This window comes from Lynx canadensis, chromosome B2 (assembly GCF_007474595.2).
Source record: "Lynx canadensis isolate LIC74 chromosome B2, mLynCan4.pri.v2, whole genome shotgun sequence".
Taxonomy (NCBI): domain Eukaryota; kingdom Metazoa; phylum Chordata; class Mammalia; order Carnivora; family Felidae; genus Lynx; species Lynx canadensis.
This window is the reverse complement of record NC_044307.1, coordinates 151,655,164-151,683,052: the sequence shown is the minus strand read 5'-3', so window position 1 is coordinate 151,683,052 and position 27,889 is coordinate 151,655,164. Positions and strand designations below refer to the sequence as shown.

The 27,889-nt window shown below is 59.8% G+C and overlaps 1 protein-coding gene across 2 annotated transcripts; it reads left to right on the top strand.

The window, feature by feature from the left end:
• The first annotated feature begins 189 nt into the window (after positions 1-189).
• On the top strand, positions 190-24,942 carry THBS2 (thrombospondin 2). 2 transcript variants are annotated; one of them, XM_030316801.1, is made up of 22 exons: positions 190-1,114; positions 3,670-3,741; positions 5,349-5,905; positions 7,076-7,160; positions 9,625-9,821; positions 10,850-10,990; positions 11,524-11,620; positions 12,075-12,245; positions 12,385-12,561; positions 13,230-13,403; positions 14,086-14,213; positions 14,284-14,436; positions 14,892-15,110; positions 16,027-16,134; positions 16,747-16,906; positions 18,149-18,267; positions 18,840-19,074; positions 20,476-20,703; positions 21,153-21,424; positions 21,884-21,981; positions 22,389-22,528; positions 23,378-24,942. In XM_030316801.1, the coding sequence occupies exons 2-22, from the start codon at positions 3,690-3,692 to the stop codon at positions 23,383-23,385; spliced, it is 3,519 nt and encodes a 1,172-aa protein (XP_030172661.1). In that variant the 5' UTR covers positions 190-1,114; positions 3,670-3,689; the 3' UTR covers positions 23,386-24,942. The 2 variants fall into 2 exon arrangements, with proteins under 2 accessions (XP_030172661.1, XP_030172662.1); XM_030316802.1 differs by lacking the exon at positions 190-1,114 and adding an exon at positions 2,473-2,531.
• Positions 24,943-27,889: the final 2,947 nt, after the last annotated feature.

Here is a 27,889-nt window from a genome sequence, read left to right as displayed (position 1 = left end):
TACCTCCTCCCTCTGTCTACCTCCTCCCTCTGTCTAACTCCTCTTCCCTCTGTCCACCTCCTCCCTCTGTCCACCTCCTCCCTCTGTCCACCTCCTCCTCCCTCTGTCTACCTCCTCCCTCTGCCTCCTCCTCCCTCTGTCCACTTCCTCCCTCTGTCTACCTGCTTGCTCTGTCTACCTCCTCCTCCCTCTGTCCACCTCCTCCCTCTGTCCACCACCTCCTTCCTCTGACCACTGTCCACACTGGCCCAGGAGATGGTGAGCTCTGGGGAGGGCAGGGTGTCCGACTGCTACCACTGTTGGGATTCTCAAGTCTTTATTCTGCAGGCTGTCCCATTAGTTGAGCCCACGGAAGCTGATGATGGGTTGTCTGTGCCACTGGGGACGAAGCGGCGGCCGGACGTGGCCCCGTCCGGGGCCCCTGCAGGGGAGGCCTCCTGGGGGTGCAGCCAGCACACGATGTGGCATGTGGATCCTCTCTGTCCTATTTCTTAGTCATCTAACTGCAGAAAGTGACATTTCCCGACTTCCCTTTAGGTTAAATATTTATTCTGCACATGATAAATTGATTCAGCCACAGAATAACTTCCTCAGCACACCGACCCCGGCGGCGTATGCTTTGCGTCTTCTCGGTCGTGACTTGTCTGCTTTGGAAAGACCTTCTCAGCCTGGCCGGTGTGAAACTTGTGTAAACCCTGGAACTTGCATTCTGTCTCTGAAGCCGAAAAGGGGAGTTGCAGCCAACCTCGCTGGTTGTATTTATAGCGTTTTATTTCCTGAGAGAAGACAGGAAAAGCCAGCGCCTGCCTGCCTTCCCCTCTCCCGTGGCTCCGCCTCTGCCGTCCCCCAGCTGGAGGGGCCGGCGGGAGCGGGCAGCCCAGCACCCGTGTGCCAGGTGCTCGGAGCGAATGCGAGATCGGAGGGGGATTATGTCACTCCTTCGAAGGATGGATTGAACGCGCTTCCTCCCGGGTCTGACTGACAGCACCACCCAGGAGACCGGAGCATATAAAGAGGAGGCTGCTGACCCCCGCTCCGCACGCCGCGGACCTGGTCCTCTGGGCTCCGTCCCCGGCACCGAGTCAGCCCTCGCCACAGCCGTTCGACGTCCCAGGTAAGAACTGCATAAAAGATTTACCTTGTAGAAGTTATTAGAAAGCCATCGCGTTGTACTTTAATTTTCAGAAAAGGCTGTTTTGGTTTCTGAGGAGGGAGAAGGAAAAGTGCAAGCCGATCTATGCTGTAAGGTGAAGCTTGACCGTTAACGCGTCTTCACACTTGGAAGCATCGCGTCCGCAGCGGCCGCGCCGCGAGCTCCCTCGGAGGTGGTCTGGTCCCACGGTCCCGGTGCCTTCCGCGAGCGTACCTGCCCGTGAGCCGGGGCGCACGCTTGTGTCTTTGTCATTGATGGGGACCCCGAGGAGGGCGTTAGAGAAAGTCCTCCTGACAAAGTGAAAACGGTCACCAGAGAGGTTACAGACACTGCAATTCTAAGCGTCTCTGACAGTGAAAGTGTGCTTGAGTATCAGGGAGGAGCAGATACACTGTGGGTGTGTGAGGAGCCCGGGGATCCCCGCCCGGCTGTGGCTACAAGCGGGGGACGATCAGCACCAGGAGAGGCCCGGGCGGCACCAGAAGGCGCTGCTGAGCCACGGGGGGCAGGAGGCTCCCGGGTGCCCGAGCCCCTCTCGAGGGAGGGACCGCACACCTCCCGGTGGTGACCGTTGCTCGGATGGCTCGTACAAACGGGTGTGAACACATCTGTGTGAGTTCTAATCACATTCTGCTGCAGAAAGTCTCCGGAGAAGATGGAGCCACGGACACACTGTGAGTGTGTGTCCGGGTGCCTGACTGCGTGTCCTAGGACGTGACACGGCCCGGGTGCTGCCGTGGACCAGCCGTGGGCACGGAACGGCTGACCCAGGGATTCCTGGTCCCGCTGCGCCCTTGCCGCCGTCGCGCCCCCGCCGGACAGCGTGGGTCCCTCTCACTCATGTGACCGACGGCGGAGCGTGCATACCCAGAGACGCTCCGCTTTCAGGGGGCAGAGGGTTTGATTTTTTTGGAACGGAGTTCCGTTTACGCTGTGTAGCTGACACTCGGGAAGCTGGGCCCCCAGGACTTGAAAAAGCACATTTTGGACGGAGCCCGGTTTGCCAGAGCCAGCTGTCCCCTCTGCGGGGACAGACGGCACGCATCTGGTCGAGGGGACACAGGGGAGGCGTTCCGGAGGTGCTGGCCCAGTTTCCTCCTAAAGCACGAACGCGGCGCTCACTGAGCGCCAGGTGTGGCTCTGAGCACCCGGGTGTTGACGCGTGTGGCTCAGTCCGTTGAGGAACCTATTAGCGGCACGGCTGCCGCCCGGAGAGCCGCGGGAAAAGCGGTCCAGGGGGGCAGCCACGCGGCACGTTCAGCAGACGCCTCCGCGCCCACCGCGCCGCGTGAGCCTCTACAGTGTTAACTCGCCGAGCTCATTTCTCGCGGGGACCTTGTCTGGCACGGGATTTACACAACTATTCCTCATTCGGCAGGTGAGGAAACTGAGGCAGGGAGGTTGGGCCGCGAGGGCTTGCCCGCCGGGGCCGGCCGCTCGCCGGGGCCACGTGAGAACCAGCGGCGCCCCGACTTGTTTGTGAGGAGGTTGTGAGCGGCGGGAGCCGGACTCCGGAGGGATCCCAGGGGCCTGCAGAGTGGCCTCTTCTCCTGGGGAACATTCCTCCAGCCCAGGAGGATGACTGTTTCCAGTTTACCAGATGCTTCTGGGGGGCGGGGGGGGCACTCCTTAGGATTCCTGCGACCCCGAGGCGCTAACGAGCTTTGCCGTCGTCTGACAGCCGGGCCGGGGTCTCGGTTTGGCTTCGGTTCGGAGCCGGATGCCGCCCACCGCTGGGAGGGAGCTCCGTGCCCCGCGCGCCCCTGCGAGATGCTGGCACGGGAGCCCCGAGGCGGGGCAGGGGTTAACGGCGGAGCGGGCCTCCGTCCAGGTCTCCTGACTCCCGGCCCAGCGTCTGCTGGCCTGAACCATGCCAACTGAAAATCCTCAAGAATGGAAAAACAGGCCTGCAGGAAAATAGAACAGCCGAGGAAAAGTGATTGCTAAGTAGAATGCTATGTTTTTCTGTGGTTGGGACACACCAAGTTCAGTTTCTTTCTCCTGCGTACAGTTAAGGTTTATTCTAAGTTAGGCCTGGCTTTTTTCTTCTTGGCCATCTGCTCAACGGTGCCTTCATAGATTATCGTCTCTATGGTGCCGGCATTTTTCTAAATTCACACTTCCTGGGTTTCAGGCCTGGCCACGCTCACCAGCGGCCTTGCTCTGGGCCAGCGCTTAACTTTTCCGGTCCTTCACTTACCCATCCGCAAAATGGGGATGATAACAATAGTATTTGCCTCTCGGGTCGTCGTGAGATCAGATAATGTGACTATTGGGAATGTGATCACGCCCTGCTTTGTCAACAAATGCTCGTGCAATGACAGGAGCTCGAGTCGGAAGAGCCCCACTTGAAAGGCCCGTTTCTTACCCGGCTTTTACTTCCCACGAACGCATTTACTGCTGGTTTCGACGCACAAACCGCGTAAACGTTCGTGTGAGTGAAGACTGCGGTCGACACTGGAAATCACTGCCGTGCGTGTTGTGCGCTGCGTAACCAGGGCCTGGCTTGTCCGCAGGGTTCCTCCGCCGAAGCAGGATGCTCTGGGATCTGGTCTTGCTCGCCCTCTGGGCCGCGTCCGGCGCGCGAGGTGAGTGTGGACAGTGGCTCTGCTTGCCGGGGCCGCTGGCGCCCCGCAGGTAAGGCTGTGGCTGAGGTTCCTACCAGGGTAGAACATTCAGAACTTCCTTTTAAATAAATATTTACTTATTTCTGAGTCCACGTAGGAGGAAATTATTTCTTATTTTTAAATCTTTGCTTAAGTTTGTTAATTAATTGATTAATTTAGAGAGTGCATGTGCATGAGTGGGGGGGGGAGGAGCAGAGAGAGAGAGGGAGAGAGAATCCCAGGCAAGCTCTGCGCTGACAGCATGGAGCCTGACGCAGGGCTCGACCTCACGAACCACGAGGTCACAACCCGAGCCAAAATCAAGAGTCAGGCACTCAAATGACTGAGCCACTCAGGTGCCCCAGTAGGAAATTATCTCTTTTTGGAAAATCTAGGTATTAGAGAAACACACTCTTTCGTCTGGTGACACAACACTGGCCACGCACAGTCAGCTTTTACATTTTTACACGCTAAGTTTCTAACACTGGAAGGGCTTGGTGTTCTATAACTCCTTTTCTTCCTACTTTTTTTCCTACCTGAAAATGCAACATCAGTGTTTTTCCGTGTGCTTATTTTCACACAACACGGCCTTTAATGACCGGATGATATTCCGTCCAAAGATAGATCGTGCTGTTGTGTAGACCAGTCTCCAGGTGCAGCATTACTCCAGCGTCGCCAGTGTAAGAGACGCCACAGGGAACCCAGCTGTGACTGCGTCTCTCCCGGTATTTGAGATTATATCCTCAGCACAAGTTCCAAAAGGAACGTTGCTGAGTCAGAGCTGTTAACTCTTTAAGCATTTTTGGCGGATTGCCCAGCGGCTCTGCCAAGGAGGTGGCCGGCTGACACCTCTGTGAGCAGCTCTGAAGCTCGTGCTTTGATTCGCCGCACAGGGGATGAAAAGCCACGCTTCGTTTGAACCTCCTGCTCAGTGAATTGCGTTGAATCATCTGCCCTGCTACGTTTTGGGAAGGTCCGGTCATCCGGATGGTGACTTAAAGCCCTTTACTCGCAGGCCTGAGACTCCCGCTGTCTCAGAGCCTTCCCCGGGGTGCTCAGCGGGGTTGCGGATAAACTTCCGCAAAATGGAGACACCAGTGTAACTTGTGGGAGTCAGGTGGTCTCCATAAGAGAGCGACGGAGAGAGCGTGGGTAGCAAGGACAAAGACGCATTTCTTGTGCAGGAATTTTTTCTGGGCGATCAAATGGTAGAAGCAGGGCTGCGCCTAAGCCTCAGATCTGGGTGGGAGAGCAGGAGAGAGCCCGGTGCGGGACGGGTTCCGGAAGGTGCGCCAGGGCCCAGCTCAGGGCAGCGCTGCCTCCCCCCCCAGGAGGCCTGGCTGCGGAGTGCGGGCTGATCCGGACACAGCCTTCTGGCGCCGGCTCGCTCCCGGACGGTCACGGACGAGCAGCAGCTGCCTCCGGGGCCCCACTGTGGGTAGCGGCCCGGGGACAGAGAGGGTAACGGTGCCATTAGCACCCAGCGGAAAGGGGACACCCCCTGGGATCAGGGTCTGCTGCCCCGTGTGTAAAAAGGCCCCTCCGGGTTCGTGCCCGCGGTAACCTCCCTGCTCTGTCCCCACGGGCAGCTGGTGACCAGGACGAGGACACCGCCTTCAACCTTTTCAGCATCAGCAACATAAACCGGAAGACCATTGGGGCCAAGCAGTTCCGGGGGCCTGACCCCAACGTGCCAGCGTATCGTTTTGTCCGCTTTGACTACATCCCACCCGTGAGTGCAGATTACCTCAGCAAGATTGCCAAGATCGTGAGGCAGAAAGAGGGCTTCTTTCTCACGGCCAGCCTGAAGCAGGACCCCAAGTCCCGGGGCACGCTCCTGGCTCTGGAGGGCCCCGGCGCCTCCCAGAGGCAGTTCGAGATCGTGTCCAACGGCCCGGCCGACACGCTGGACCTCACCTACTGGATAGACGGCGCTCAGCACGTTATCTCCCTGGAGGACGTGGGCCTGGCTGACTCCCAGTGGAAGAACATCACCGTGCAGGTGACAGGGGAGACCTACAGCTTGTACGTGGGCTGCGACCTGATCGACAGTTTCACGCTGGACGAGCCTTTCTACGAGCAGCTGCGGACAGAGAAGAGCAGGATGTACGTGGCCAAAGGCTCTGCTCGAGACAATCACTTCCGGGTACGTACAGCAGGGTCGCGGCCGCGGCACGAGGCACGGGGACGGGCTCTGCTGGGGGCTGAGCGGCGAGGCATCTCTTAACGTGATGCCGTGCTGGAAGAGGTCAGGCCCGGGAGACGCGCACCACGCAGACATACGTGGGCTCCCGCCACGTGCAGGCACACAGACGTGTCAGACGTGCACACACACACGCTTGCACGCAAACACACCCACATGGATACACACGCCCACACCCAATCACACGCATGTGCACGCACCCACCCACCCAATGGCACCCATGTGCACACACTGTACATGTGCACACGCACCCACACAGACAACACCGCACACGTGCACACGCACACACGGAGCACACGCAGAGGTGCACGCACTGACACACCCAATCACACGCATGTGTGCACGAACACCGTACTCATGCACATGTGTGCACACCCACACTCACATGGACAACACACGCACACACACACACACACACATGCACACACAGATAACGCACCCCTTTCTAAACCACAAATAAGCAGGGCACGTGGTCCCGGTGTGCTTTTTACCTGGGCAAACGGCTGTCATTTTTCCGGCCGAAGACGGATTTGATGGCCAAGGAATCGGCCCCCTTGGAATGTTCTGGTAATCTCCAGACTCCCCGTTTAGCACCGAGAGGCGAGGAGAGCAGAGTAAGAGCCATGCTTTTCAAGGAGAGGGCTGTTGGTTTATGAGGGAAAAATTCCATGTTCATCTTAAAATATGTTCATGTTAAAATAGTTTTTGGAAGATCTTTCTAAAACCACACGGGTTTAGAGCCTACAGCGTGGTGTTGGCACAGCATCGTGTGTCTTCTGGGGAAACGATCGTGCGTTTAAATTCAGTTGAGCCCGAGGCTAGCGTCCTTACCCGGTTGTTGAACTGACTTCTGGTGGCCGTCAGGAAGCCCCCGTGGCCCTGCCGTGGGAGCACAGACGCTCACCTTTGAGACCGAGTGTCCACGTCCGGGACCGCGTGCCCTTCCGAGCCCGTCAGCCAGACACCAGACTGACCCACGATAAGGAGAGGTCCAGCCTGCTGCGTGTAGAAGCACAAGAACAAGATTACATCTTGTGTTTTTAAAATGTCATTTAGCTTGGCATCGTTTGATGTGTATCTGTTGCTCTATTTGTCTCCTCACGTGCATTCCAGGGTTTGCTGCAGAACATCTACTTAGTGTTCGAAAACTCAGTGGAAGATGTTCTAAGCAAGAAAGGTTGTCAGCAAAGTCAGGGAGGTAGGTGTGTTTTGAACAGTGTATTTCGCATCTCATTTCTCGTCTTGGATGGATTTCTGCTGCGACGGGAGTGTGTATGTGCACGTGTGTGAGTGCGTGTATCCGCGCGTGGGTGAGTGCGCCTGTACATGCATTTGCGTGCCCGTGTGCGTGTGTGTGCGTGTGTATTGGGGGGCTAGTGGGGATTTAAGAAAAAATATTGTAATAAAGTGCCATTATTGTCTCTGAAGGAGTTAGCTGGTCAACTCGGACATGTTGACATCTGAAAATGATAAACTGCTTGAAAGAGTAATTTTGAATATATTTTAATAATGCAAAATAATCAATTTCGTAAACCAAAAGGCCAATCTCTGCATTTTAACATGATTACACGCAAATTTTCCTGTCTGTTAATGGGTGACGATCATCTCTCTGGGTAACGGCATGGGTATCTGTCGGCTACGTTGATGGAGGTTTTCTTCACTCTTCACGGCTGTTGACACAGCCCTATTCTGGAAACATTTTCGCTGCCTGAACCATTGACAGATAATCCTGCATTGAATGCTAATCGCAGTTTGAATTTACCTCCAGCCATAATTGCCTACATTTTCTTGAGCATTTAATTTATGAAGTTCACTCTGCTGGGCTCTTTAAACTCAGTGTGTCACTGAATCTTCAAAACACCTTAGAGACAGGCTCGTTCACTTTACCATAAAGAAGCAGGGGCCCCGGGGGTCCCACCGCTGCCGTGTGTGACCACCTGTGTGCCCACCTGGGCTGAGAGTCTCCCAACATGGTTCACGTTGTGATTTATTTGCACTGAGGCCCCTTCCTCATGTCAATTGTAAATTACGACAAAGATAAATCGTTCTCTCATGATCAGCGTGTCAGGAATACATAGGATGTGATGTCTGTAACGCACAGGTGCGGCTCTGGGACCCGCACCCCCCTGGAGCTGGGAGCTGTCCCTCCCCCATCTTAGGCGCGGAGATGCCCGCTCTGTTCCTCAGCCTGCATCTGGCTGGCGGCTGGGGGTCCCCCACGGAGGCCTCATCTTTGTCTGAGGCTATCCCCTGTCCTTCTGTCCTGTCCCCTGTCCCTCTGCCCTGTCCTCTGTCCCTCTGCAGATCTTCCATACTCACTCAGTGGAAATTCAGGGCAGGTGAGGATTAGAACAGCGCGTTTTGGCCGGACTGTGGCGTGAAGGGACATTTGTAAGGCTCCTGTGACCGGCCCCTCGTTTGCCGCAGCCGCTGAGGCTCAGACCTCACCCCGTGTCTGCAGCTTGGCTAACGTGCAAACTACTGGCCTCTGTGATTTTAGCCGCTGACTTTCTTGGGGGAGGAAGTGGTCATTAAAAAGCAAAAGTTTCAGGAGGGGCTAAGATAGTGAACAGACATAGGACACTAACCCCTCCGGGAAGGCTCAACAACACGGAGGAAGAGAGCGGCTCTCGGGACCCTGACGGACGGACTGTGCTTGTGTTTACGTAAAAGCTGAGCGTCATGCTTGGTGGTCTGCTCTGTGGGCAGGGGGGGACATTTCACCCTTGAGGGGGTGAAGGGCACCCCGGTCCCGGTCCCAGCTCTGCCCCCGGGCGACCCTGCCAGGCCTTTCATCAGGGGGAGTGGACGCCCTGACTGTGTGTTGTCCTGTCCTGCTCTGGGTCTGTCTGAAATCAGGCCCCGGGGCACATCTGTGGGTGCGGGACCGTTTCCCATCTGATACCTATGGGCAGTGACTGACGCGTTTATGTCCATGTGGTCTGTGCCCTTTTCCATGCAGCGAGCCAGGGGAACTCCCGAGGTCAGAGTGATTGCGGCAAGGATTCATGACCAAGTAGTAAGTCCCCAGCAGTAGTCCTGGCAGATCGGTAGCTTCCAGAAGGTGTAACTCAGTAGCGAGATGCTGAGAGAAACAGGGCATTTCACTCCTGTGACAGTGACCGGAGGGCTGGGGGCATGGCTGGGCCGGCCCGGCTCCCTCGGGGGATGACGCCTGTCTCCGGACCGGCCCAAGTAGTTTGCTGTTTGTGTCCTGGCCACGTACGTCCCATGGGAGAGCCCCAGGAGGTTTGTGCGGTTTCAGGGGCAGCGAGGGGGAGTCCCCAAGGTCGCGCTTCTGAGGGCGTCTGCCCTTCCCTCCAGAGGACACGGGAATGAGGGAGAGGCAGGTGAGGTCTGGTGGACACTTCTTGGCATGAAGACCGCCGGCTGCATCCATCTTGATGTGGAGCAAGTGGCCACAACAAAGGGTGTTTGGATAGAAAACAGGGTGAGCGAGGAGCTGCGGGGACACGTGCTGGGGAGCAGGCTCCGGGGCACAGGGACGGCTGTCAGCAAAGGCGGTGGTCACCTCTCCTCTGCCTGAGTCACATGTGGGTGCAGAGCCCCAGCCCCCGTGTTTCCCTCTTTCGTTCCGTCCCCAAGCCCACGTCTGCGCGGCCGCTCTCCCCCGTGCTCACTGCACCCACTGCTTCCCGCAGCCGAAGCCAACGCCATCAGCGAGAACACGGAGACACTGCATCTGAGCCCTCAGGTGGCCACGGAGTACGCGGGCCCAGGCGCGCACAGGAGGCCGGAGGTGTGCGAACGCTCCTGCGAGGAGCTGGGCACCATGATCACCGAGCTGTCGGGGCTGCACGTCATCGTGAACCAGCTTCACGAGAACCTGCGGAAAGTGGTGGGTGCCTGGCGGCTGCTTCCTGCCACACAGGCGCGACCTCACCCGCAAGCCCCCCTGACGCACTGACAAGGCGCTTGGCCCGAGCACAGGGCAGCGGAGGGCAGGTGGGCGGGCAGAGGACCCTGAACGACAGATACCTGTGGCTCCACGTCCTCCAGGATGGCTCTTACCCGGGGGACGCTCGTGTCCCCGAGCCTGAACAGGATGGGTGTGGGAGGACTGGCCGCAGGTCCGGGACGTAAGGGGACGTCAGAAGGAAAACACCGTCTTGGGTCCCTTCAGGTTTAGAAAAGGGCACTGACGGGAGCCATGTTCTCGTAGCTGCGTGACCCGAGACAGGCCCTCAGCTGGGCCCAGGGGATGGGAACACATGGTGCCTAACAGAAGTGACAGGGGCAGCGGGGAAGAGTGGCCGGGAAGGTCTGCGGGTCTGGGGTCGCCTCACGCCCTGGTGGCGTCGCACAGCCGCTCGGCGGGCAGCCGTCCCCACCCTCTGCCCCATGTCAAGGGGCCCGGGATGGGGTGGGACCCTATCACTCCCACTCCGTCGGCGGTCGGGAGAATGGGCACGGCCAGGACGCGCGGCTTGGGAAGCACCTGGAGGAGGCTGTGCCTCTTCTGGAACTTTCCAGCAGGTGTGTGCCCCTGGGGCAGGAATGGGGGCAAGAGTTCCAACAGTACCCCCGCCCGCACCCACTGCCTCCCGCTGAGCACCCACCGTGTGCAGGAGGAAGAGGTAGGGATTCGGAGGCGGGCAGGCAGACGCCGTGGGACGCGGCCACGTGAGTGGAGCACCCCTGGAGGGTGACAGGCGGTCGGCTGCCCGCTGGGATCGCTGGGACGTGACCCCGCGTGGCGAGGCCTCACGTGGCCCCGACTCTCCTCCCGCAGAGCCGGCCGCACGGCGGGCGGTGCTACACGGGCCGGGGGCGCCCTTCCCTGAGGGAGGAGCCTCCTCTCCCGCCTGTGAGCGCGATGAGGATGTTGCTTCCGCCCACACGTAAACGTTTCCCTCGATCTTCCAGTCCAACGACAACCAGGTCCTCTGGGAGCTCATCGGCGGCCCGCCCAAGACCAGGAACATGTCCGCCTGCTGGCAGGACGGCCGCTTCTTCGCGGAAAATGAAACCTGGGTGGTGGACAGCTGCACCAAATGCACCTGCAAGGTGAGGGCCGGGGACACCTCTGCGCGGGGCAGGGAGGCGGGCTCCCCGGTCTCCCCCGCTGGCCGCAAACGCGCGCAGGTGCGCCGGGACAGCTGATACGAGGGCGGGCACGGGGCACCGACCGTAAGTAGGGCTCCAGCCCACCTCACCCCGTCGCACACGAGAGACAAGCTCCAGGAGGTGACCGGTCCGGCTGGTGTCTCCCGGGAGGCGGGAGGGGGCCGGGCGTGTGCAGCTTCAGGCCGTTCCGGGGGGCCTGGGGGTGCAGGTCACTGCCCACACAGAGGTCAGTGGGTAGCTTAGCCTCTTCCCCTTGGCGAACGCACCCCGTTCTCACGATGGCGGCCTCGGGGGTCGGGCAGCGCACGCCAGGTTGGTCCCCCGGCCCGCGGTGTGCGGAAGGCCCTCCTCTGTTTCCAGGGCCTGCGGCGTCAGGACGGGCACAGCCGCCCTCTCGGCCCTTGAGTCCCGCCCTTGCCCTGACGCCTGCTTTTGGAGACGAGGGTCACACAGACACCTTTCTCTGCTTGCAGAAATTTAAAACCGTTTGCCACCAAATCACCTGCCCGCCGGCGACCTGTGCCAACCCGTCCTTCGTGGAGGGAGAATGCTGTCCTTCCTGCTTCCACTGTTAGTGTGCGAGGAGCGGGGGGTGCCATCTGCTTCGTCCGCCTCCCGCCTGTTTGCTGTCTTCCCGGTGACCCGCAGGCGGTGGAGGGGCTTAGCGGGATGGAGGGGAGGGATCAGGGCCACTTCACCCCGAGGCCGTCCACACCCACGATCTCGGAGTTCAGGGTCTTGTCGTGTCACCTGGCGGGGAGGGAGCAGCGCAGAGCGGGGACAGTAGGCTCCTTGGCTTCTGTCACTCTCCGTGGGCATCCCCACGTGCCCTCCGTCTTGCTGGGGAGAGCAGCTCTGAGTCCCAACCCAGGTGTGGGCGTCTGCCCCGCTGGGGACCCTGTTCGTGGGAGGGGACACACCTGCTCTCCTGAGCGCACGGACTCTGCCTCGTGGGCCACTTCACGGGCGGTCCGTCCGTGGCAGGGTGGGCAGAGGCCCGACAGGCCCTTGTGCTTCCCACCAGCACCGGACGGCGAGGAGGGCTGGTCCCCCTGGGCGGAGTGGACCCAGTGCTCCGCCACCTGCGGGTCGGGCACCCAGCAGAGAGGGCGGTCGTGTGACGTCACCAGCAACACCTGCTTGGGGCCGTCCATCCAGACGCGGGCGTGCAGCCTGGGCAAGTGTGACCACCGAAGTGAGTGTCAGAGGCCGCTCCTCGTCCGCAGGGCGGGGCCAGATCGCGGGGACGGGCTCTCCGGCTTGGGTGTGAGCAGACGCCTGGGACGGCCAGCCCCTGCCTCCCCCTGATGTCTCTGTGTTCCTCTGTGTGCTAGTCCGGCAGGACGGGGGCTGGAGCCACTGGTCGCCGTGGTCTTCCTGCTCTGTGACCTGCGGCGTGGGCAACATCACCCGCATCCGGCTCTGCAACTCGCCCGTCCCCCAGATGGGGGGCAAGAATTGCAAGGGGAGTGGCCGGGAGACCAAAGGCTGCCAGGGCACCCCGTGTCCAAGTAAGTGGGGTGGAGGCGGGGGGTGGGCCCAGCGCAGGACCGGGCAGAAGAGACGTGGCTGTCCCCTGGCTGGCTCCTTGCCGGAGCTGGCCTGAGGGTACATCCTGATGGTGAACCAGCTCAGTTAAATTACTGCTAACCCACAACTAAGGGACAAGTCAGCCTGACCCCTGGGCAGTGTGACGCGTGCCCTTTACCGGGGGATGGGTAGACAGCATGGAACAGGGGGTCTCGGGAGACGGCCCCCTGCAGCCTGCAGCCAGCTGGCCCCGGGCCCCGGGGTGCCAGGACCCTGTTCCGGAAGCCCCGTTCATGAAGTGCAGAGACAGCCAGGGACAAGGGGAGTGCAGGGTGATCCTCTCGCTGCCAAGTTGTCCAATAAGATGAACTTGAGCTTCATGGGACGTTTCAGATGCGAGCACCTCTCACCTGGTAGGTGTGCCTGTGTGGGCAGCTTTCCGCCTCTAGACCCCGGCCTGTGGGACGTGAGGGAAAACAAAGCCAGCTGAAACCTGTCGTCCGCATCACCCCCGAGCTCAGGTTCAGGAAAGGACGCTCTTTCCAGTTTCCCTCCCACGTCTGGAGACCCCGCTCCATCCCGGCTCTTACCCCGGGAGCCCCCGTGTAGGTCAGGCTCCGCGCTGACCCTCTGTGCTCTCTGCCCTCAGTCGACGGCCGGTGGAGCCCCTGGTCCCCATGGTCAGCCTGCACGGTCACCTGTGCCGGAGGGATCCGGGAGCGGACGCGCGTCTGTAACAGCCCCGAGCCCCAGCACGGGGGCAAGGACTGCGTGGGGGACGTCCAAGAGCGTCAGATGTGCAATAAAAGGAGCTGTCCTGTAGGTGGGTGCGCGGGCGGGACACGAAAGCGCCTGTGTCCCTGTGGTCTGCACGCTTCAGCCCCTCTGAAGAAGCCACCGCATTTTTATTCTGGTTAAAAGCATAAAAATAGAAGACATAGAAAGTAGAAAAGTAGGAAATATAGAAGGGAGAGATTAGTTCTATGCTCATGAGGACACCTGCTTTTGACACCCGTGCTCCTCCACGGTTTTGTGGAACATCCCGCGTGACGACAATCACCCATCAGCCACCCATGTGCCTATGCGCCTGTAGCCTCTATCTTTACTATTTTTTTATGTTTATTTATTTTTGAGAGAGAGGGAGACAGCGTGTGCATCAGGGAGGGGCAGAGAGAGAGGGAGACACAGAATCTGAAGCAGGCTCCGGGCTCCGAGCTGTCAGCACAGAGCCCGACGCGGGGCTCGAACCCACGCACCGTGAGATCGTGACCTGACCCGAAGTCGGACGCTTAACCGACCGAGCCACCCAGGCGCCCCTGTCTTTTACTATTTAAAGATAAATTCCGGGAGGGCAAGCACGTTGCCAGCATATACCAAGTGACTCAGTTTCCCCTTACTGAACCCTGGTGCTGGACAGACGCCTCCCCGGGCGCAGGTGATTGCGTCCCGGCGGCCTCCCGGGTGCGCCCGCCCGAGCCGACCCCGCTCTGTGCCGTCCTTCGCAGACGGCTGCTTGTCCAACCCGTGCTTCCCCGGTGCCGAGTGCAGCAGCTTTCCGGACGGCTCCTGGTCCTGCGGCGCCTGCCCCGTGGGCTTCCTGGGCAACGGCACACACTGTGAGGACCTGGACGAGGTGGGTGCCCGGCCTGGGGAAGGGGTGCCCGCGGAGCCGGGGTCGGCGCTCACCCCCGCTTATCCCGCAGTGTGCCGTGGTCACCGACGTCTGCTTCACCGTGGGCAAAGCCCAGCGCTGCGTCAACACCAACCCCGGCTTCCACTGCCTGCCGTGCCCCCCTCGCTACAAAGGGACCCAGCCCTTTGGCGTCGGCCTGGAGGCGGCCAGGACGGAGAAGCAGGTGAGCAACTGACCGCTTGTGTTCTGGGAAAAGGCTGCAGATCAGTCGGGAAGACCCCAGAGCACTGGAGGGCAGTCAGAGAATACCAGGTGGCCTCCCTGGGCGAGGAGGCAAGGGGTGCTGACTCCTGGGAAGCAGGCGGAGGGCTGTCAGAGCCTGTCCACCACCCTGACCGATCAGCCTGGAGGGGGCAGACCTGAACTTTCCCGCAGGGAGCCCGAGAGGACCGGCGTGACCACTGTATGCTGGCGACCCCGCGCGGTCACCTGCGGGCTTGGACCTCAGGATCGCTTCTGGAGAGCAGAGAGCACAGCTCCGAGGCTCTGGGTCCCTGGGGCACCCGGCCGGGGGGGGGGGACCTGCACCCCTGCCCTCGTCCCGGAGCGTCCGCCTCAGATCCGCACGTGAGGGGTGGGGTCTCGGTGCGTCCCAACCACGCGGCCGCCTTCCCGCAGGTGTGTGAGCCCGAGAACCCGTGCAAAGACAAGACTCACGCCTGCCACAAGCACGCGGAGTGCATCTACCTGGGACACTTCAGCGACCCCATGTACAAGTGTGAGTGCCAGACGGGCTACGCGGGAGACGGGCTCATCTGCGGGGAGGACTCGGACCTGGACGGCTGGCCCAACAAGAACCTGGTGTGCTCCACCAATGCCACCTACCACTGCATCAAGGTGAGCGCTGGCCTCCTGCCTCCCCCCTACTTCCACCTCCAGCCTCCCCTCCACCCTCTGCTCCCCCCGCCGCTCCCCCCCGTCCCACCTCCCACTGGCTCCAGGAAGTCCCATCAAGGGCCACTGTGGCCACTTGCAGACAATCTGTTGGTCTGAAGAGCTGGGGGTGCGAGGTGGTTCCCAGCTGCACCCCCGCTCCACCTGGGCTTCTGCTCTCAGTGAGGGAACTTGCTGGAGAAACTCAGGTTTCGCCCACGTTCGTGGGACTGGGGGAGCCGGGCCACCAGCCCTTCGCTGGCTGCAGACAGGCCCCAGGAGCTGTGCCTCGATGGGACCTAGGTCCCTGTGGATCTGTTTGGAGGCCACCCTGGAACTTCTGAGACCCAAGGGTAAACACGACTGAAATACACGCTTCACCACCGCCACACAGGTTTGAATTACAACTCGGCTCGTTGAAGCCAAGTGATTTTTCTAATCACGCCGGTCACGGGGGAGATGATTTGGACTCTATGCCCCGGATTCTGAACAGAGATCTATGCTTGACTCCTGGCACCTGTTGGCTGAGGAGGGCGGAGGGCACGGATGTGCAGAATGGGACTCTGACGTCGGGACGTGAAAGGTCTCCGGGGGTTCGGCCCTCCTCCAGGCTTCCAGAGCGGCAGCCCCTCCCTCTCCTCGGGTTTCTGCTCTCCCGTGGCCGCCGGGGTCCTGGGCACAGGGCACGAGCTTCCCTGGTCTGGAAGCATGGGCGGCGGTGCGGCGTCTCCAGGGCAGCCTTGAGGAGAAACACGCGTGTCCCTGGCCTCGCCCCCACTGAGGACAGCGCGTGACCCTGGCACCGTCAGCTCCGTGCCCGAGGGTTTACCCTCCGCCCCCCCGAGTGTTGTTATGACTCGTGTGTGCCCTCTGATTGCAGGACAACTGCCCCCTGCTGCCGAATTCCGGGCAAGAAGACTTTGACAAGGACGGCACCGGTGACGCCTGTGACGATGATGACGACAATGACGGCGTGGATGATGAGAAGGTGGGGGTGGCAGGGAAGAGAGCTTTGTCCCGGGGGCCCCGCACTCGGTGGGTTCTGCGATCCCGCACACGCAACCCAGCCCTGACAGGGCGCAGGCCGTGTGCAGCGTGCGGTGACCGGCCAGCGCGACTGGCCGTGGGCGTCTGCGTGCAGGGGGACCGCCTGCCCTCCTGTGGGTGCCAGCTGGGGCGCCGCTGTCCCCACCATGAGTGATGTGCTTGCCTTTACTGAAACCTGCGGGGAAACTGTCCACCAGGTGACTTCACATTCACAGAAGGGACAGACTAGGCTGCCTGTCTCCGCACAGCCTCACCACACCTGCCTCTCCTGACCCACTAACCCCTCACTCACTCACTCACCTGACGCTGGCAGACCTGTTGTCAGCGTGACGTATACGGTTATGTCGTCTCTGCCATGAAATGTCTCCGTTTCAGCGGCAGACGCATAAATAATCAGAAAGCGGTTTGACGGCAGGAAAGCGCGGGGCTGAGGCCGACTGGCTCCGTGTGGGTCGTCCGATCCTCCCGGAGTGAGTGATGTGCAGCCCAGCGACGTCTTCGCGGTGTCAGATGTCCTCGAGGTGTCCCGACCTCTTCCCTTGCCTTTCCGCAGGACAACTGCCAGCTTCTCTTCAACCCCCGCCAGTTCGACTATGACAAAGATGAAGTCGGGGACCGCTGTGACAACTGCCCGTATGTGCACAACCCGGCGCAGATCGACACGGACAACAACGGCGAGGGCGACGCGTGCTCCGTGGACATTGACGGAGACGGTCAGTTCTGCCCCTGCCGCGGACGCGTGTCTGCCGCCTGGCGCTCTGTCCCGTGGGTGCCACACAGGCTCAGCCGCACCTGCAGACCGGTGCCAGGGTAAACAGTGCCTTAAGCTGTTCTCGCGGGAGCCCAGCCTCGCCAGGCCTGTCCTTCCCGGGGTCGCTGGTGGGGTCGCCAGCCTCAAGAACTCCCTTCGTGAAACCACGGATGTGGCATGTTCCTTCCGTGACCCAGGCCCCTAGTCCTGTGCCCTGTGTCCTTCACGCTTGTGTCCCCTGTTGGCACTTGTGACGGCGTCACCGTCAGAGGCCCAAGTGTTCAGTCCTGTGTCCTCACCAAACCACACTGCAGGCAGGTGTGTCTGCCGCCCTGTCCCGGGTTTTTTCTGCCCACACCCTTACTTCCCACTATTCACGGCACGGCCATGGCAAAGCACCCCGGGCGTCCCCGGCTGTTAGGAGCCTCGGACACCATCAGGCCACACTCAGCCGGAGAGGCCGGTGCCCCGGAAAGGACCCCATCCGCCAGCGGCGGTGGTTGCCCGCCACCCACCAGGCGTCTGCAGGCTGAGCCGACTCACGCCTCTCTCTGTCTCGGCAGCGGCTGGAGCGCGCCCCAGCCCTTCTTGGGGGTCTGTTCCCGCTGCCCCCCGCCCTGCTCCCTCAGGCCCCACCTGGCCCGGGCGAGAGGCGCCTCGGCCCGTCTCGCGCACTCCTCTCGATGCAGCGATCGTGAGGGTTGGCTGTGCCATCGGACGGGGTTGCTGCCGCTGCTGTAAATTCAGGTCTCTCACGGCCCCAGTGTCCTGGGATCCACTATCCACTTCCAGGGCTCTTGAAGTAAGGTATTGCACCTGCCAGCCTCTGCCGCGGGCACGCTCCTCCGTGTAGCATGTCCACGCTCAGTTCCTACGGGCTCGCGGCCTGTTTGTGGAATGGATCCGGGGGAAAGACTCGACACGGGGAGCTCAGAGGTGACACGTGTGAACACGGGTGACAGCTCCTTGCCATGCAGAATCACCCGGAAGCCTCCGAGAGTGGCTCTGTTTTAAACTAAGGCATCTTGGGCTTCAATGGGAAACCTGACACACGTTCTTTCACGATCTGATAATATTTACACTTTCCCGTATTCTTAGCTCCTTTTTTACAAAACCGAAGTTCGGCTGTAAGTTACTTAATGAGCCGGGAAAAGCTCTGTGCTTTTTCTAAGCTAGCACACTCATTTTCCCCGAACATCTGCAGACGTCTTCAACGAGCGGGACAATTGTCCCTACGTCTACAACACCGACCAGAGAGACACAGACGGGGATGGCGTGGGCGATCACTGCGACAACTGCCCCCTGGTGCACAACCCTGATCAGGTAACTGATTAGGTGACCGATGGGGGTGTGTGTGAGCAGAAGGGGGGGGAGGTCAGGGAACCTAATCATTCGTGGATATACGTGTCTTTGTAGCTTTCCATTAGTGCTGCCACACAGGGACAGCATGGGCTTTTCAATAATTTTAATTGAAAACTTTCATTGAGCGGGCTTCAATCTCGGTGGCCACGGCTGCGTTCGTGGGCGCGTTCGCGGGCCCTCCCTGTCTGAGGGGACCGGGCACCCGCCCTCCGCTATCTGCCTGTTTCCCTGACACAAACGTGGGGACTGGCTTCTCTTCCAGACTTGCCTCTGGAAGACACAGCACGTAAGGTGTTGCTGTCGTATGTGGGATACACTGTTGCAGATGACGTCACAAAGGCGCTTGCGTCTCCGGCCTCTTCTTTCCGGGAAGCGAGTCCATGTAGCTGGGTCACGCAGGGTGCTGCCCAAGTCGCGCACTCGGCCGCTCGCCTGCAGCAGGGGGCGGCCCAGCCCCAAGGTCCGCGGCCACGACCAGCCTGGCGCCCGTCCACCCGGCAGGTGCTCAGCCCGTTCCCTGCCCTGTCCCCCAGACCGACATGGACAACGACCTCGTGGGAGACCAGTGTGACAACAATGATGACATCGACGACGATGGCCACCAGAACAACCAAGACAACTGCCCCTACATCCCCAACGCCAACCAGGCCGACCACGACCACGACGGCCAGGGCGACGCCTGTGACTCAGACGATGACAACGACGGGGTCCCAGACGACAGGGACAACTGCAGGCTTGTCTCCAACCCTGGCCAGGAGGACTCCGATGGTAGGTGCCCCGCCCCCTCGGATGATCCGTGCCCCGCCCCCTCGGGCGATCCGTGCCCCGCCCCCTCGGATGATCCGTGCCCCGCCCCATCAGACGGCAGGCGCTCCGCCTCCTCGGACAGTATGTGTCCCGCCCCCTCGGACGATCCGTGCCCCACCCCCTCGGGCGATCCGTGCCCCGCCCCTGTGCAGCAGCTTCGCGCGTGCCCGCCAGCCCATAGGCCGCAGGCTCCACGCAGAAGCCATGAGCGGTCTCTGCAGAGACTTGCCCGTCACGAGCGGGATGAGGTGGGATCTGGGCTCAGAGAGGGTTGGGGATTTATTCTTTCAAAGATAAACCAAAGGAGAAAGGGGTGTGAAGTGTCAGGAAAAGGAACGGGGTTCCCCGCACGGCCCGCAACCAGTGGGCGGCGTCGGGGGCAGGGTCTTGAGGAAGTGGGGCCACGGGGAGGGTGTGGAGTAGGCGGCGAGGTGCACGCCGTGTTCGGGGGCCCCGGGGGAGCCGTGAGAAGGTGGCTTCGGGGGCCCTCGCGCGTGTGGGCCGCCCAGCCTTTGGGACCGCAGACGGGGTGTGGGCGTCCGAGCCAACGTGACTCACAGGCGAGTGGGGGACCCGGGATCTGAGGGCGGCTCCGGGGGTCACGGCAGAGCCACGCGGGCGACTCGAGCAGGGGCGGGAACCCTGCCTGGAGCAAGCGCTCGGCTCAAGCTGACCCGCGCGGGAGCCCGGGGGCGGGCCGGGGTGGGGAGAGGCCGGCCCTGAGCGCACGGGGTGTGCTTTCCGGCTCCTCCCGCGCGAGCGTGGGCCTCAGGTGCGTTCAGCCGAGCAGACCCCGCAGGACGCGGCGGGAATTAGCCGAGCTCGGTGGCTGTTCTCCTGGTGAAATGAGCTATAGCTGAGAACGTTAACGTCCGTCCCCTGGACGGGACAGCTGTGGGGGCCACAGGCCAAGGCCCCCCGCGCCTCCCCCCACCAGTGATCTGGGGGCCTGCCAGGCCCGCACCCCGCCCACCACCTCACCGGACAGGTTGAGAAGAAGGTTCCAGAGAAAAGTCTGTACCTCCCCAAAGAAAGTCATTGGTAGAGTAAGAGCTCCGCTTTAAATCCGAATAGATTTCAGGCAAGGGTGATGATGAAAGTTGTCAGGAGACGTTCTGGAAACTGTCAGAGAATAAGCTGGGGGTGCAGCCCCCCTCACCCCCAGCCTGAGGCCTAGTCTCGGGGGACACCCGCGGAAGCGAGCAGGAGCCTGCTGTCCACACTCTGAGCACCGCGCCGGGCTCCTGGGAGCCCCCCAGCCCCACGCACTAGGGAAGATGAGCGTGGCCCCACAGAACACCAAGGAAAGGCTGACGGCCCACCACCCACCGTGTGTTCTCTTTCTCGGCTATCCGCCGCCAGGGGACGGGCGTGGGGACGCTTGCAAAGACGACTTTGACAACGACAGCATCCCAGACATCGATGACGTGTGTCCCGAGAACAGCGCCATCAGCGAGACCGACTTCAGGAACTTCCAGATGGTCCACCTGGACCCGAAGGGCACCACTCAGATCGACCCCAACTGGGTCATTCGCCATCAGGGCAAGGAGCTGGTGCAGACGGCCAACTCGGACCCCGGCATCGCTGTCGGTGAGCCTTCGAGACTCGCACCGCCCTTCGTGGTTCCTGGGGGCAGGGTGCCCACGGGGCATGCGGGAGGCTCTGTAGAGCCGCGTGGTGGGGTCAGGGTGGTCTCTCGGGTGCCCGTCCTTCCACGCCTGCCAAATGGTCTCGATGGAGGGAATGGGGAGGCAGGCGTCCGTGAGGTCGTGCTCAGTAAGCCATCTTACGTGTGGGTTTGGTTTACAAGATACTATGTCATACAGTAACGGGCTGCCAGACTCAGGAAGTGGGGTCTGAAGTTGTTAGATCCCAGACATTCATTAACCCCAGAGCCACGAAGCGGAGGTGGGTGTGAGACAAGGGCCCAGCCCAGCCTCCTCCCGCCCGCGCCCACCGGTCCCGGGGCCGACCCGGGCACGTCCTCCGGGGCCGGGCCCGCCTGAACCTCCCCACCGAGAGTCCCCTTTGACACCCAGGTTTTGACGAGTTCGGGTCCGTGGACTTCAGCGGCACGTTCTACGTCAACACCGACCGGGACGATGACTACGCCGGCTTTGTCTTCGGCTACCAGTCCAGCAGCCGCTTCTACGTGGTCATGTGGAAGCAGGTCACCCAGACCTACTGGGAAGAGCAGCCCACGCGGGCTTACGGCTACTCGGGCGTGTCCCTCAAGGTGGTGAACTCCACCACGGGCACCGGCGAGCACCTGAGGAACGCGCTCTGGCATACCGGGAACACGCAAGGCCAGGTGAGGACGGCGAGGCGCCGGGAGCACGCTCAAGAGAGCCGTTCTCGCCCCGAAGATGCCCAAACTTTGTGTTTTCCTTGATTGTAACCCAAGTGACAGTAATTTTAACAGTCTCGTATTGAGCGCCTACCTGATTAAAGACGCCATGCCCGGTCTTGGTGTTTCCGTAAACACGGTCCATGATCCTCTTGTAAGTTACGTGTGATTCTACTGTCTTCTAGAGGTGAGGACAGCTGGGTTTTCAAAGGCTAACTGTTTTGCCCAAGGTCCCATGTTGAGGAAGCAGGGGATCCGGAATCGCATCCGTGGCTCTGGCTCTGACGCCTGTGCCGGTGGCACTGACCTGCTGGCCCGTCGGCGGACTTGGGTCCGCTCCCGAGGCTCGTGGCCGCGTGAGCCACGGGCACTCCCGTCCGTGCTGTGAGACGGCACCCGTACTCAAGAGTGATGTTTTCTCAGGTGCGCACGTTATGGCACGACCCCAAAAACATTGGCTGGAAAGACTACACTGCTTACAGGTGGCATCTGACCCACAGACCGAAGACGGGCTACATAAGGTGAGGGTGGCCCAGTGCCAGCGACTTCCACCCAGTGTCCCCAGCACCAGTGAGAGGCCAGGACGGGGGAAGCGCAGGCTCACTGAGCGTGAGGCTTACTCGCCCACGTGCTGCCTTCCTGTCAGGGAGCCGTCAGCACGTGGGGTCCTGCTCCGGGCATTAGGTCGGGGCCCCCTCCCTACCACCTAGGCTGCAGCCTAGAGGGTGGGCCCAGCGCACGTGGCTTCAATGTCACCTGAAGGCCACGGGGAGGGAGGCCGAGGTGGTGGGGACTGGAGAGCGCTCTGGCTGAGGCTGAAGCACCTGTCGTGGGGAGGGGTGGGTCTTGGGGCGGCGCCCCGTGAGGACGGACCTCCCGCCCTCTGCCATTCACACCTTGTTTCTTTCCCCCGCACCCCTGTGTTCAGAGTCTTAGTGCACGAAGGAAAGCAGGTCATGGCGGACTCGGGACCCATCTATGACCAAACGTATGCCGGCGGGCGGCTGGGTCTGTTTGTGTTCTCGCAGGAAATGGTCTATTTCTCAGACCTCAAATACGAATGCCGAGGTGGGTGAGAACACGGCTCTATGGGCGGCTTGTGGCACAGAGTGGGGGAGAGACAGACACGCATGTAACTTTGCTGCCTTGAAAGGCACATCACGGCAATACGCTGATGGCAGCTGCTTTGTTCGCTGGCTTGCGTCGTGTCCTGTTTCGTTACCTGTTTGTATTAAATTGAACGTGAATGTCTCTGGTGGAGCAAACACTTTCCAGTTATTCCCAGGCTCTGCCTATTCACCTTGCGTTCCGTCCTGTGACTGTGCATTCCTTACAGCTTCTGGGCCCCCCATGGCATTGTAGATTTTAGATTGCTACCCTTGCTGAAAGCAGGAAGGGAGGGAGGGAGGCGGGGGGAAGAGGGAGGAGGGAAGGAGGAAGGAGAGAAGAGGGAGGGAGGAAGGAGGGAGGGAAGGAGGAAGAGGGAGAGAGGAAGGAGGGAGGGAAGGGGGAGGAAAGGGGGAGGGAGGGAGGGAGGGGGTTCTCTGTAGTTACCTGTCTAGAAAGATAATTGGCTCACCGTACTGTCTGACCCCATACCTTCACGAGGACATGAAAACATTCCCTCCTACAGATGAGGTCAGTAAGGCTCTGAGATGCTTCTCAAAATTCACACACTGAAAATTACCCACAAGGGGAGAAAGGGAACACGAGCACATTGCTTCTGGCGAAGTCTCCTTAGCCCTCCGTGGGGCAAAGACCCGACGCGTTCCCACACACGCCACCCTTCGCACACCCGTCCGTACTGTGGAGGCTTTTTAAAATTAAAATGATATTTCGGTTGCAGGTAAAACAAAACAAAACGAAGCAAAACCCATGGTGCAGCCACCCTCGTTCTGTGTATTGTTTATTTTGTAGATGTCTAAACAAGACCGGCTGCATTTCCAGAAACGTACTGTAGACGCTGTTGCCTAGACCCCTAGTCTGTGCTGGTGCTTCCGGCTTCGCTCTCTTTAGCGGCAGCTCCCGTCCTTGACCCTGACGCTGGGGGTCCTTCACCGACATCAACCCCACGCCCAAGCGCCTTCAGAGGGGACTGGTCGTGGGCCCCACAGGTGAACGTCCGGCCCAGAAGACAGCTTGATGATGCAGGAGACTCCGTGCAGTGACAATTGAGCTCGGCATTACATCGCTTCTTGTTTGTTTAAAAAGAATGACGTTTACATATAAAATGTAATTACTTACTGTATTTATGTGTATATGGAGTTGAAGGGAATATTGTGCGCAAGCCATTATCATAAATTAAGCAGAAAAAAATACCGCTGCACGACTTTCAGTGCTTAAAGCCATTTCCACTCTTGGGTCCGAGCTGTCCCACAGCAGCCAGTCCTGTCGGGTTCACGGAGTCTGGAGTCGTGCTGGTAGCAGAGGTCGGGAGACCTCGTCCGACGTGGGGGGCCGGCTCTCTAACTGGAACTTGAGCGGTGGTCACGAGGACAAACGGAAGCCCCTTCCCCCACTGTCCCCCCCTACAGCGGTGGAGTCCGAAGTCCCGTACTTGGCCTCCGTTGGTGAAGTTAGCGGAGAGAAGTGGGCGCTCCCACCGCGGCGGGCTGGAGGGAGCCCCGCGTGCCCCTTGGTTCTGCTCTCTGAGCACCAGGGTCTCTGCATGAGTCTTTTCCGGGGCCCGGCTCCAGACCACGCGTCAGCAAGAGCACTTTAGCATCTAATTCCTCCTCTGGGCTTTGCAACTCTGCAAAAGTTGCTTACCTAGTTTGGCAACACTTTTCATTAAGGTTCCAGTTAGAAACGCTAATATTTATTAAATGACTTTAGGATGCAGCTTCGTTCACCATAACTTATTTTAAATGTGTCAAGTAACACACGTATAGCATGATTTCTAGGGATACACGTAGAGCACACATATGATACAAAGATGTTGTTACAAGGAAATACCTTCCTGCCGAGATACAAGCTTTACAATATGCTGTTGTCACGACAAAGCGTGTTTCAAATGAAGGGGAATAAAGAAATGATGACGAAGACTTGATAAAGGAACCTTAATTTATACTGTTGCCAACGCACTAATCCAGTATGTGCCCCTGTTCTCTGCTGTACGTAGGATATGAAACCTTAAAGGCTGAAGAAAAATCAGCATCAAGCCTTGCCAGACACACCTGTTAATCAGTCATACAATGATATACACGATTTTTTTGGGTTTTTTTGTTTTTGTTTTTGTTTTTTTGTTTTCGCTTTAAATTGCCTGTTCTTTCTGCAGGAAATATTAATCTCCCTCCACATAAGGGGTTTAATAAGAGAAGTTTGTCTTACTTGTCTGATGCGGGCAAATCTTTCTCCCCTTTCTGTTCATAGTGATCTCGTTTCTATGTTTCTATCTCGATTCCATAGTGTGGAATACAGAGGATCCATAACTCTTGTCCTAACTTGCACATTTCATTTGATAAAGTTGTGTTTGTCTCTTCCTTTGAGGTTGACTTTTTGTTTTGCTGCACTTTCCACTTAGTTTTTGGAGCTGTGTTCCCAGACGGCGGGGGTTTGGGAACTGGACTAAATGTAACGGCCGCGGAGAGTGCACAGGTGTCCGTGTGGCTGTCGCTCGGACGAACAACGCAGTGCTGTGCGATGATGATGTGAATATTTAGAATGTACCATATTTTTTCGGTAAATTATTTATGTTTTTTTTTTTGAACAAACTTCTCTTCCAGATTGATGAAACCATTTGTTTTGCCAAAGACTGTAAATATTTATTTATTTGTTCACATGGTCAGAATCTCACCACTGAAACCCTGCTTTTATCTAGCTGCAGCCTCATTTTTATACTTTAAAGATTAATAACAGGAAATAAATTGTAAAAAGGTTTTCTATAAACGAATCTCTTTCCCTTTTTTAAGAAGAATTAGCAGGGTTCCTGCTGGGGGGAAGGGAGACATACCCCAACAGGGAGGGGGTGACGTGTTGCTCCCCTCAACGTGAGCCCGTTTGTCTGCAGGTCCCAGCTGTGCCCCCCACCCCCCCCCCCCCGCTGAGGTTAAGGTGTAGGTTTGGGGTCGTCGTGGAGAAGGAAACCCCGTGTGGGGCAGCCCCACAGCTGAGCGGGACACGGCCAGTAGGTGCCCCTTCCCGCCTGCGGCTCGAGCTGTGCAGCGAGTTTTGGGGGGCGTCCCCGAAGGGACTCAGAGGAGCACTGACCGCCCGGGAGACGCCCCGTTAACGCGAGCGGGACCCGTGCGAGCTGTACTCGTTCCAAACCAGGGACGGAGGCGCACCGGGGCCGGCGGCAGAGACACAGACAAGCCGGCGCGCAGCGGGAGGGTCGTGGGGTTTCTCTGGGTTCCCAGCGGCCCTGGGTTTCTGTTACGTCGGAGTCAAATATGGGGGGGAACGCGGGCGTTTGGCAGAAAGAAGCAGGAGCGAGTCACACGCTGGAGCTACACGGCACGGGACCAGTCATCGGGGGCAGGAAAGCCCTGCTTCGATCTGGGGGCGCAGGGGGGATTCTGTGACATAAAGCGGGGGGACCGCGGGGCCCCTGCACCTCAAACGGGAGCCTTTGGCAAATTGAGAGAGAAGTCAATTAGGGAAGTGATTCGGGTTGGGCCGTGGTGGCTACTGGAGGGAGCGTCACGCACATTTTTCCAAAGACACAACCGGACACGCTTCAGGACGACGCTCGAGAGGCGGGTGGGAGCGAGATGCGTCTCTCCGGACGTTATTTCTGTGTGATTTATAGCAAGTAGAAGTGTGTGATGGACCCCGGGGCCGTCCTCTCCCAGGACTGACCGACTGACCGACAGGAACGCGGCGCCCCTGGAGCAGGACACGTTTCGTGTCCCACTCTGCCACTCTGTAGTCCTCTTTTCCTTCTGGGCAGGGTTCCCACAAATGGAACCCGCATGCCCCCAGTCTTGTTTGTTCCGGAAAAAGCTGCAGCTGCATGGATGTGGGGTGGGCTTAGCCCCCGGTGCCGTGAATGCTGGACCCAGAGCCGGGTCCGCCGAGCACCGGACCCAGAGCCGGATGCCGTGTGCACACGCCTTCACTGGCGCGGGAGCCGTGCAGGAGGCAGTGCAGCAGCCTCTCACAAGGATCTGGAACGGGGTCTGTTAGTGCCGGGGAGGGGAGACGGTCCCAGGACAGAGTCCGGCCCTTGGCCGTCACCGGCAGCCGGCATCTCCAACTGTAGGTTACATGGGGTCCCTTCGGGGGTTTCTGTGGCTCTCAACATCTCAGGCAGGTCTCTCCCAGTTAGTCTGAGTTACACAGCGCGGTGTTTTGGGCAGGGACGGCAGGATGGGAACGGACGGCCACCCAGCACGCCCGGGCCCTGGGCTGGGGGCCTGCGGCGTGGACCCCGCACCTGCCGGGCAGGGCTCTGCGCAGAACGGAAAGACCCTCAAAGAGATCCGACTGAGCCGCGGCCTGGAATCCCGCGGAAGCGGGAACATCCCAGTACTCTGGGCACAGCCCGGGCCTGGCCGAGCCCTGCTCCCAGGGGAACGACTTGGCGGCCAAGGTGCGGTCTGGGGACCAGAGTAGCCACGGCCAGCGCCGCGCGGCGCCATCAGCTCCGGGGAAGCCGTGGGGCATTCCTGCCAAGCGTCGGCCCACGGCCGCCGGCTGAGCCTCGCTGTCCTCGCACAGCGTGGGTGACCCTGCCCCTCCACGGGGTCCCTGCCGGGCCCCCCTGCGGACGGAGGCGGGCCGGCCCCTCGGCGGTCACGGGCCCGGTAGTCGCGAGCTGGCCTCGCCGAGCGGCGTCCAGCTCACGTCTCCCGGCACGGCGGCCCCGAAAACTCGGCGTTTCCAGATCCTGCCTTCTCCAGAGCGCGACCTTTTCCCCCCAAGCACATCACACGCTTTAGAAGTGATGTTTCGACACCACAGCCTTCAGGCAGGACACACTCGGAATACGCCGTGACGAGGCGGCTTCGGTCTGGGCACCGCCAGGAGCACGTCTAGGTCAAATGACCGCACGTGGGTGGACCCGGGTGGTGGGACCAGCTGCCCTGGAGGGGCGAGGGGGAGGGCTCCCTGCTGCCCGCGGGTCACACCTGCCTCATCCCTGAGGCCCCTGGGACGCGCCCACCTTGTCCCCTTGGCTCCCAGGCCGCACCCGAGGCCCCCGGGACACACCGGGGCTCAGCCCTCACTCCACCCCGGGGGTTCCGTGCTGTGACGGCATGTCGCAAGGACAGTGTGACTGCAGGTTAACTGTGAGCGTACGAAGGGTTTGGAAAAGAAAAGTCGAGCAAAAAGACCAAAGGGTGTTAGGATGATAAAACTGGATTACGCTTTATTTTACACACTATTTATTTACTTCCAAGTTGTATTATTTGTATACATTTGTTTTATCGTTCTGTGGATGTATTTTTCTATTTGTGAAAATTTTTCAGTTGTTCTGGGTTGGGA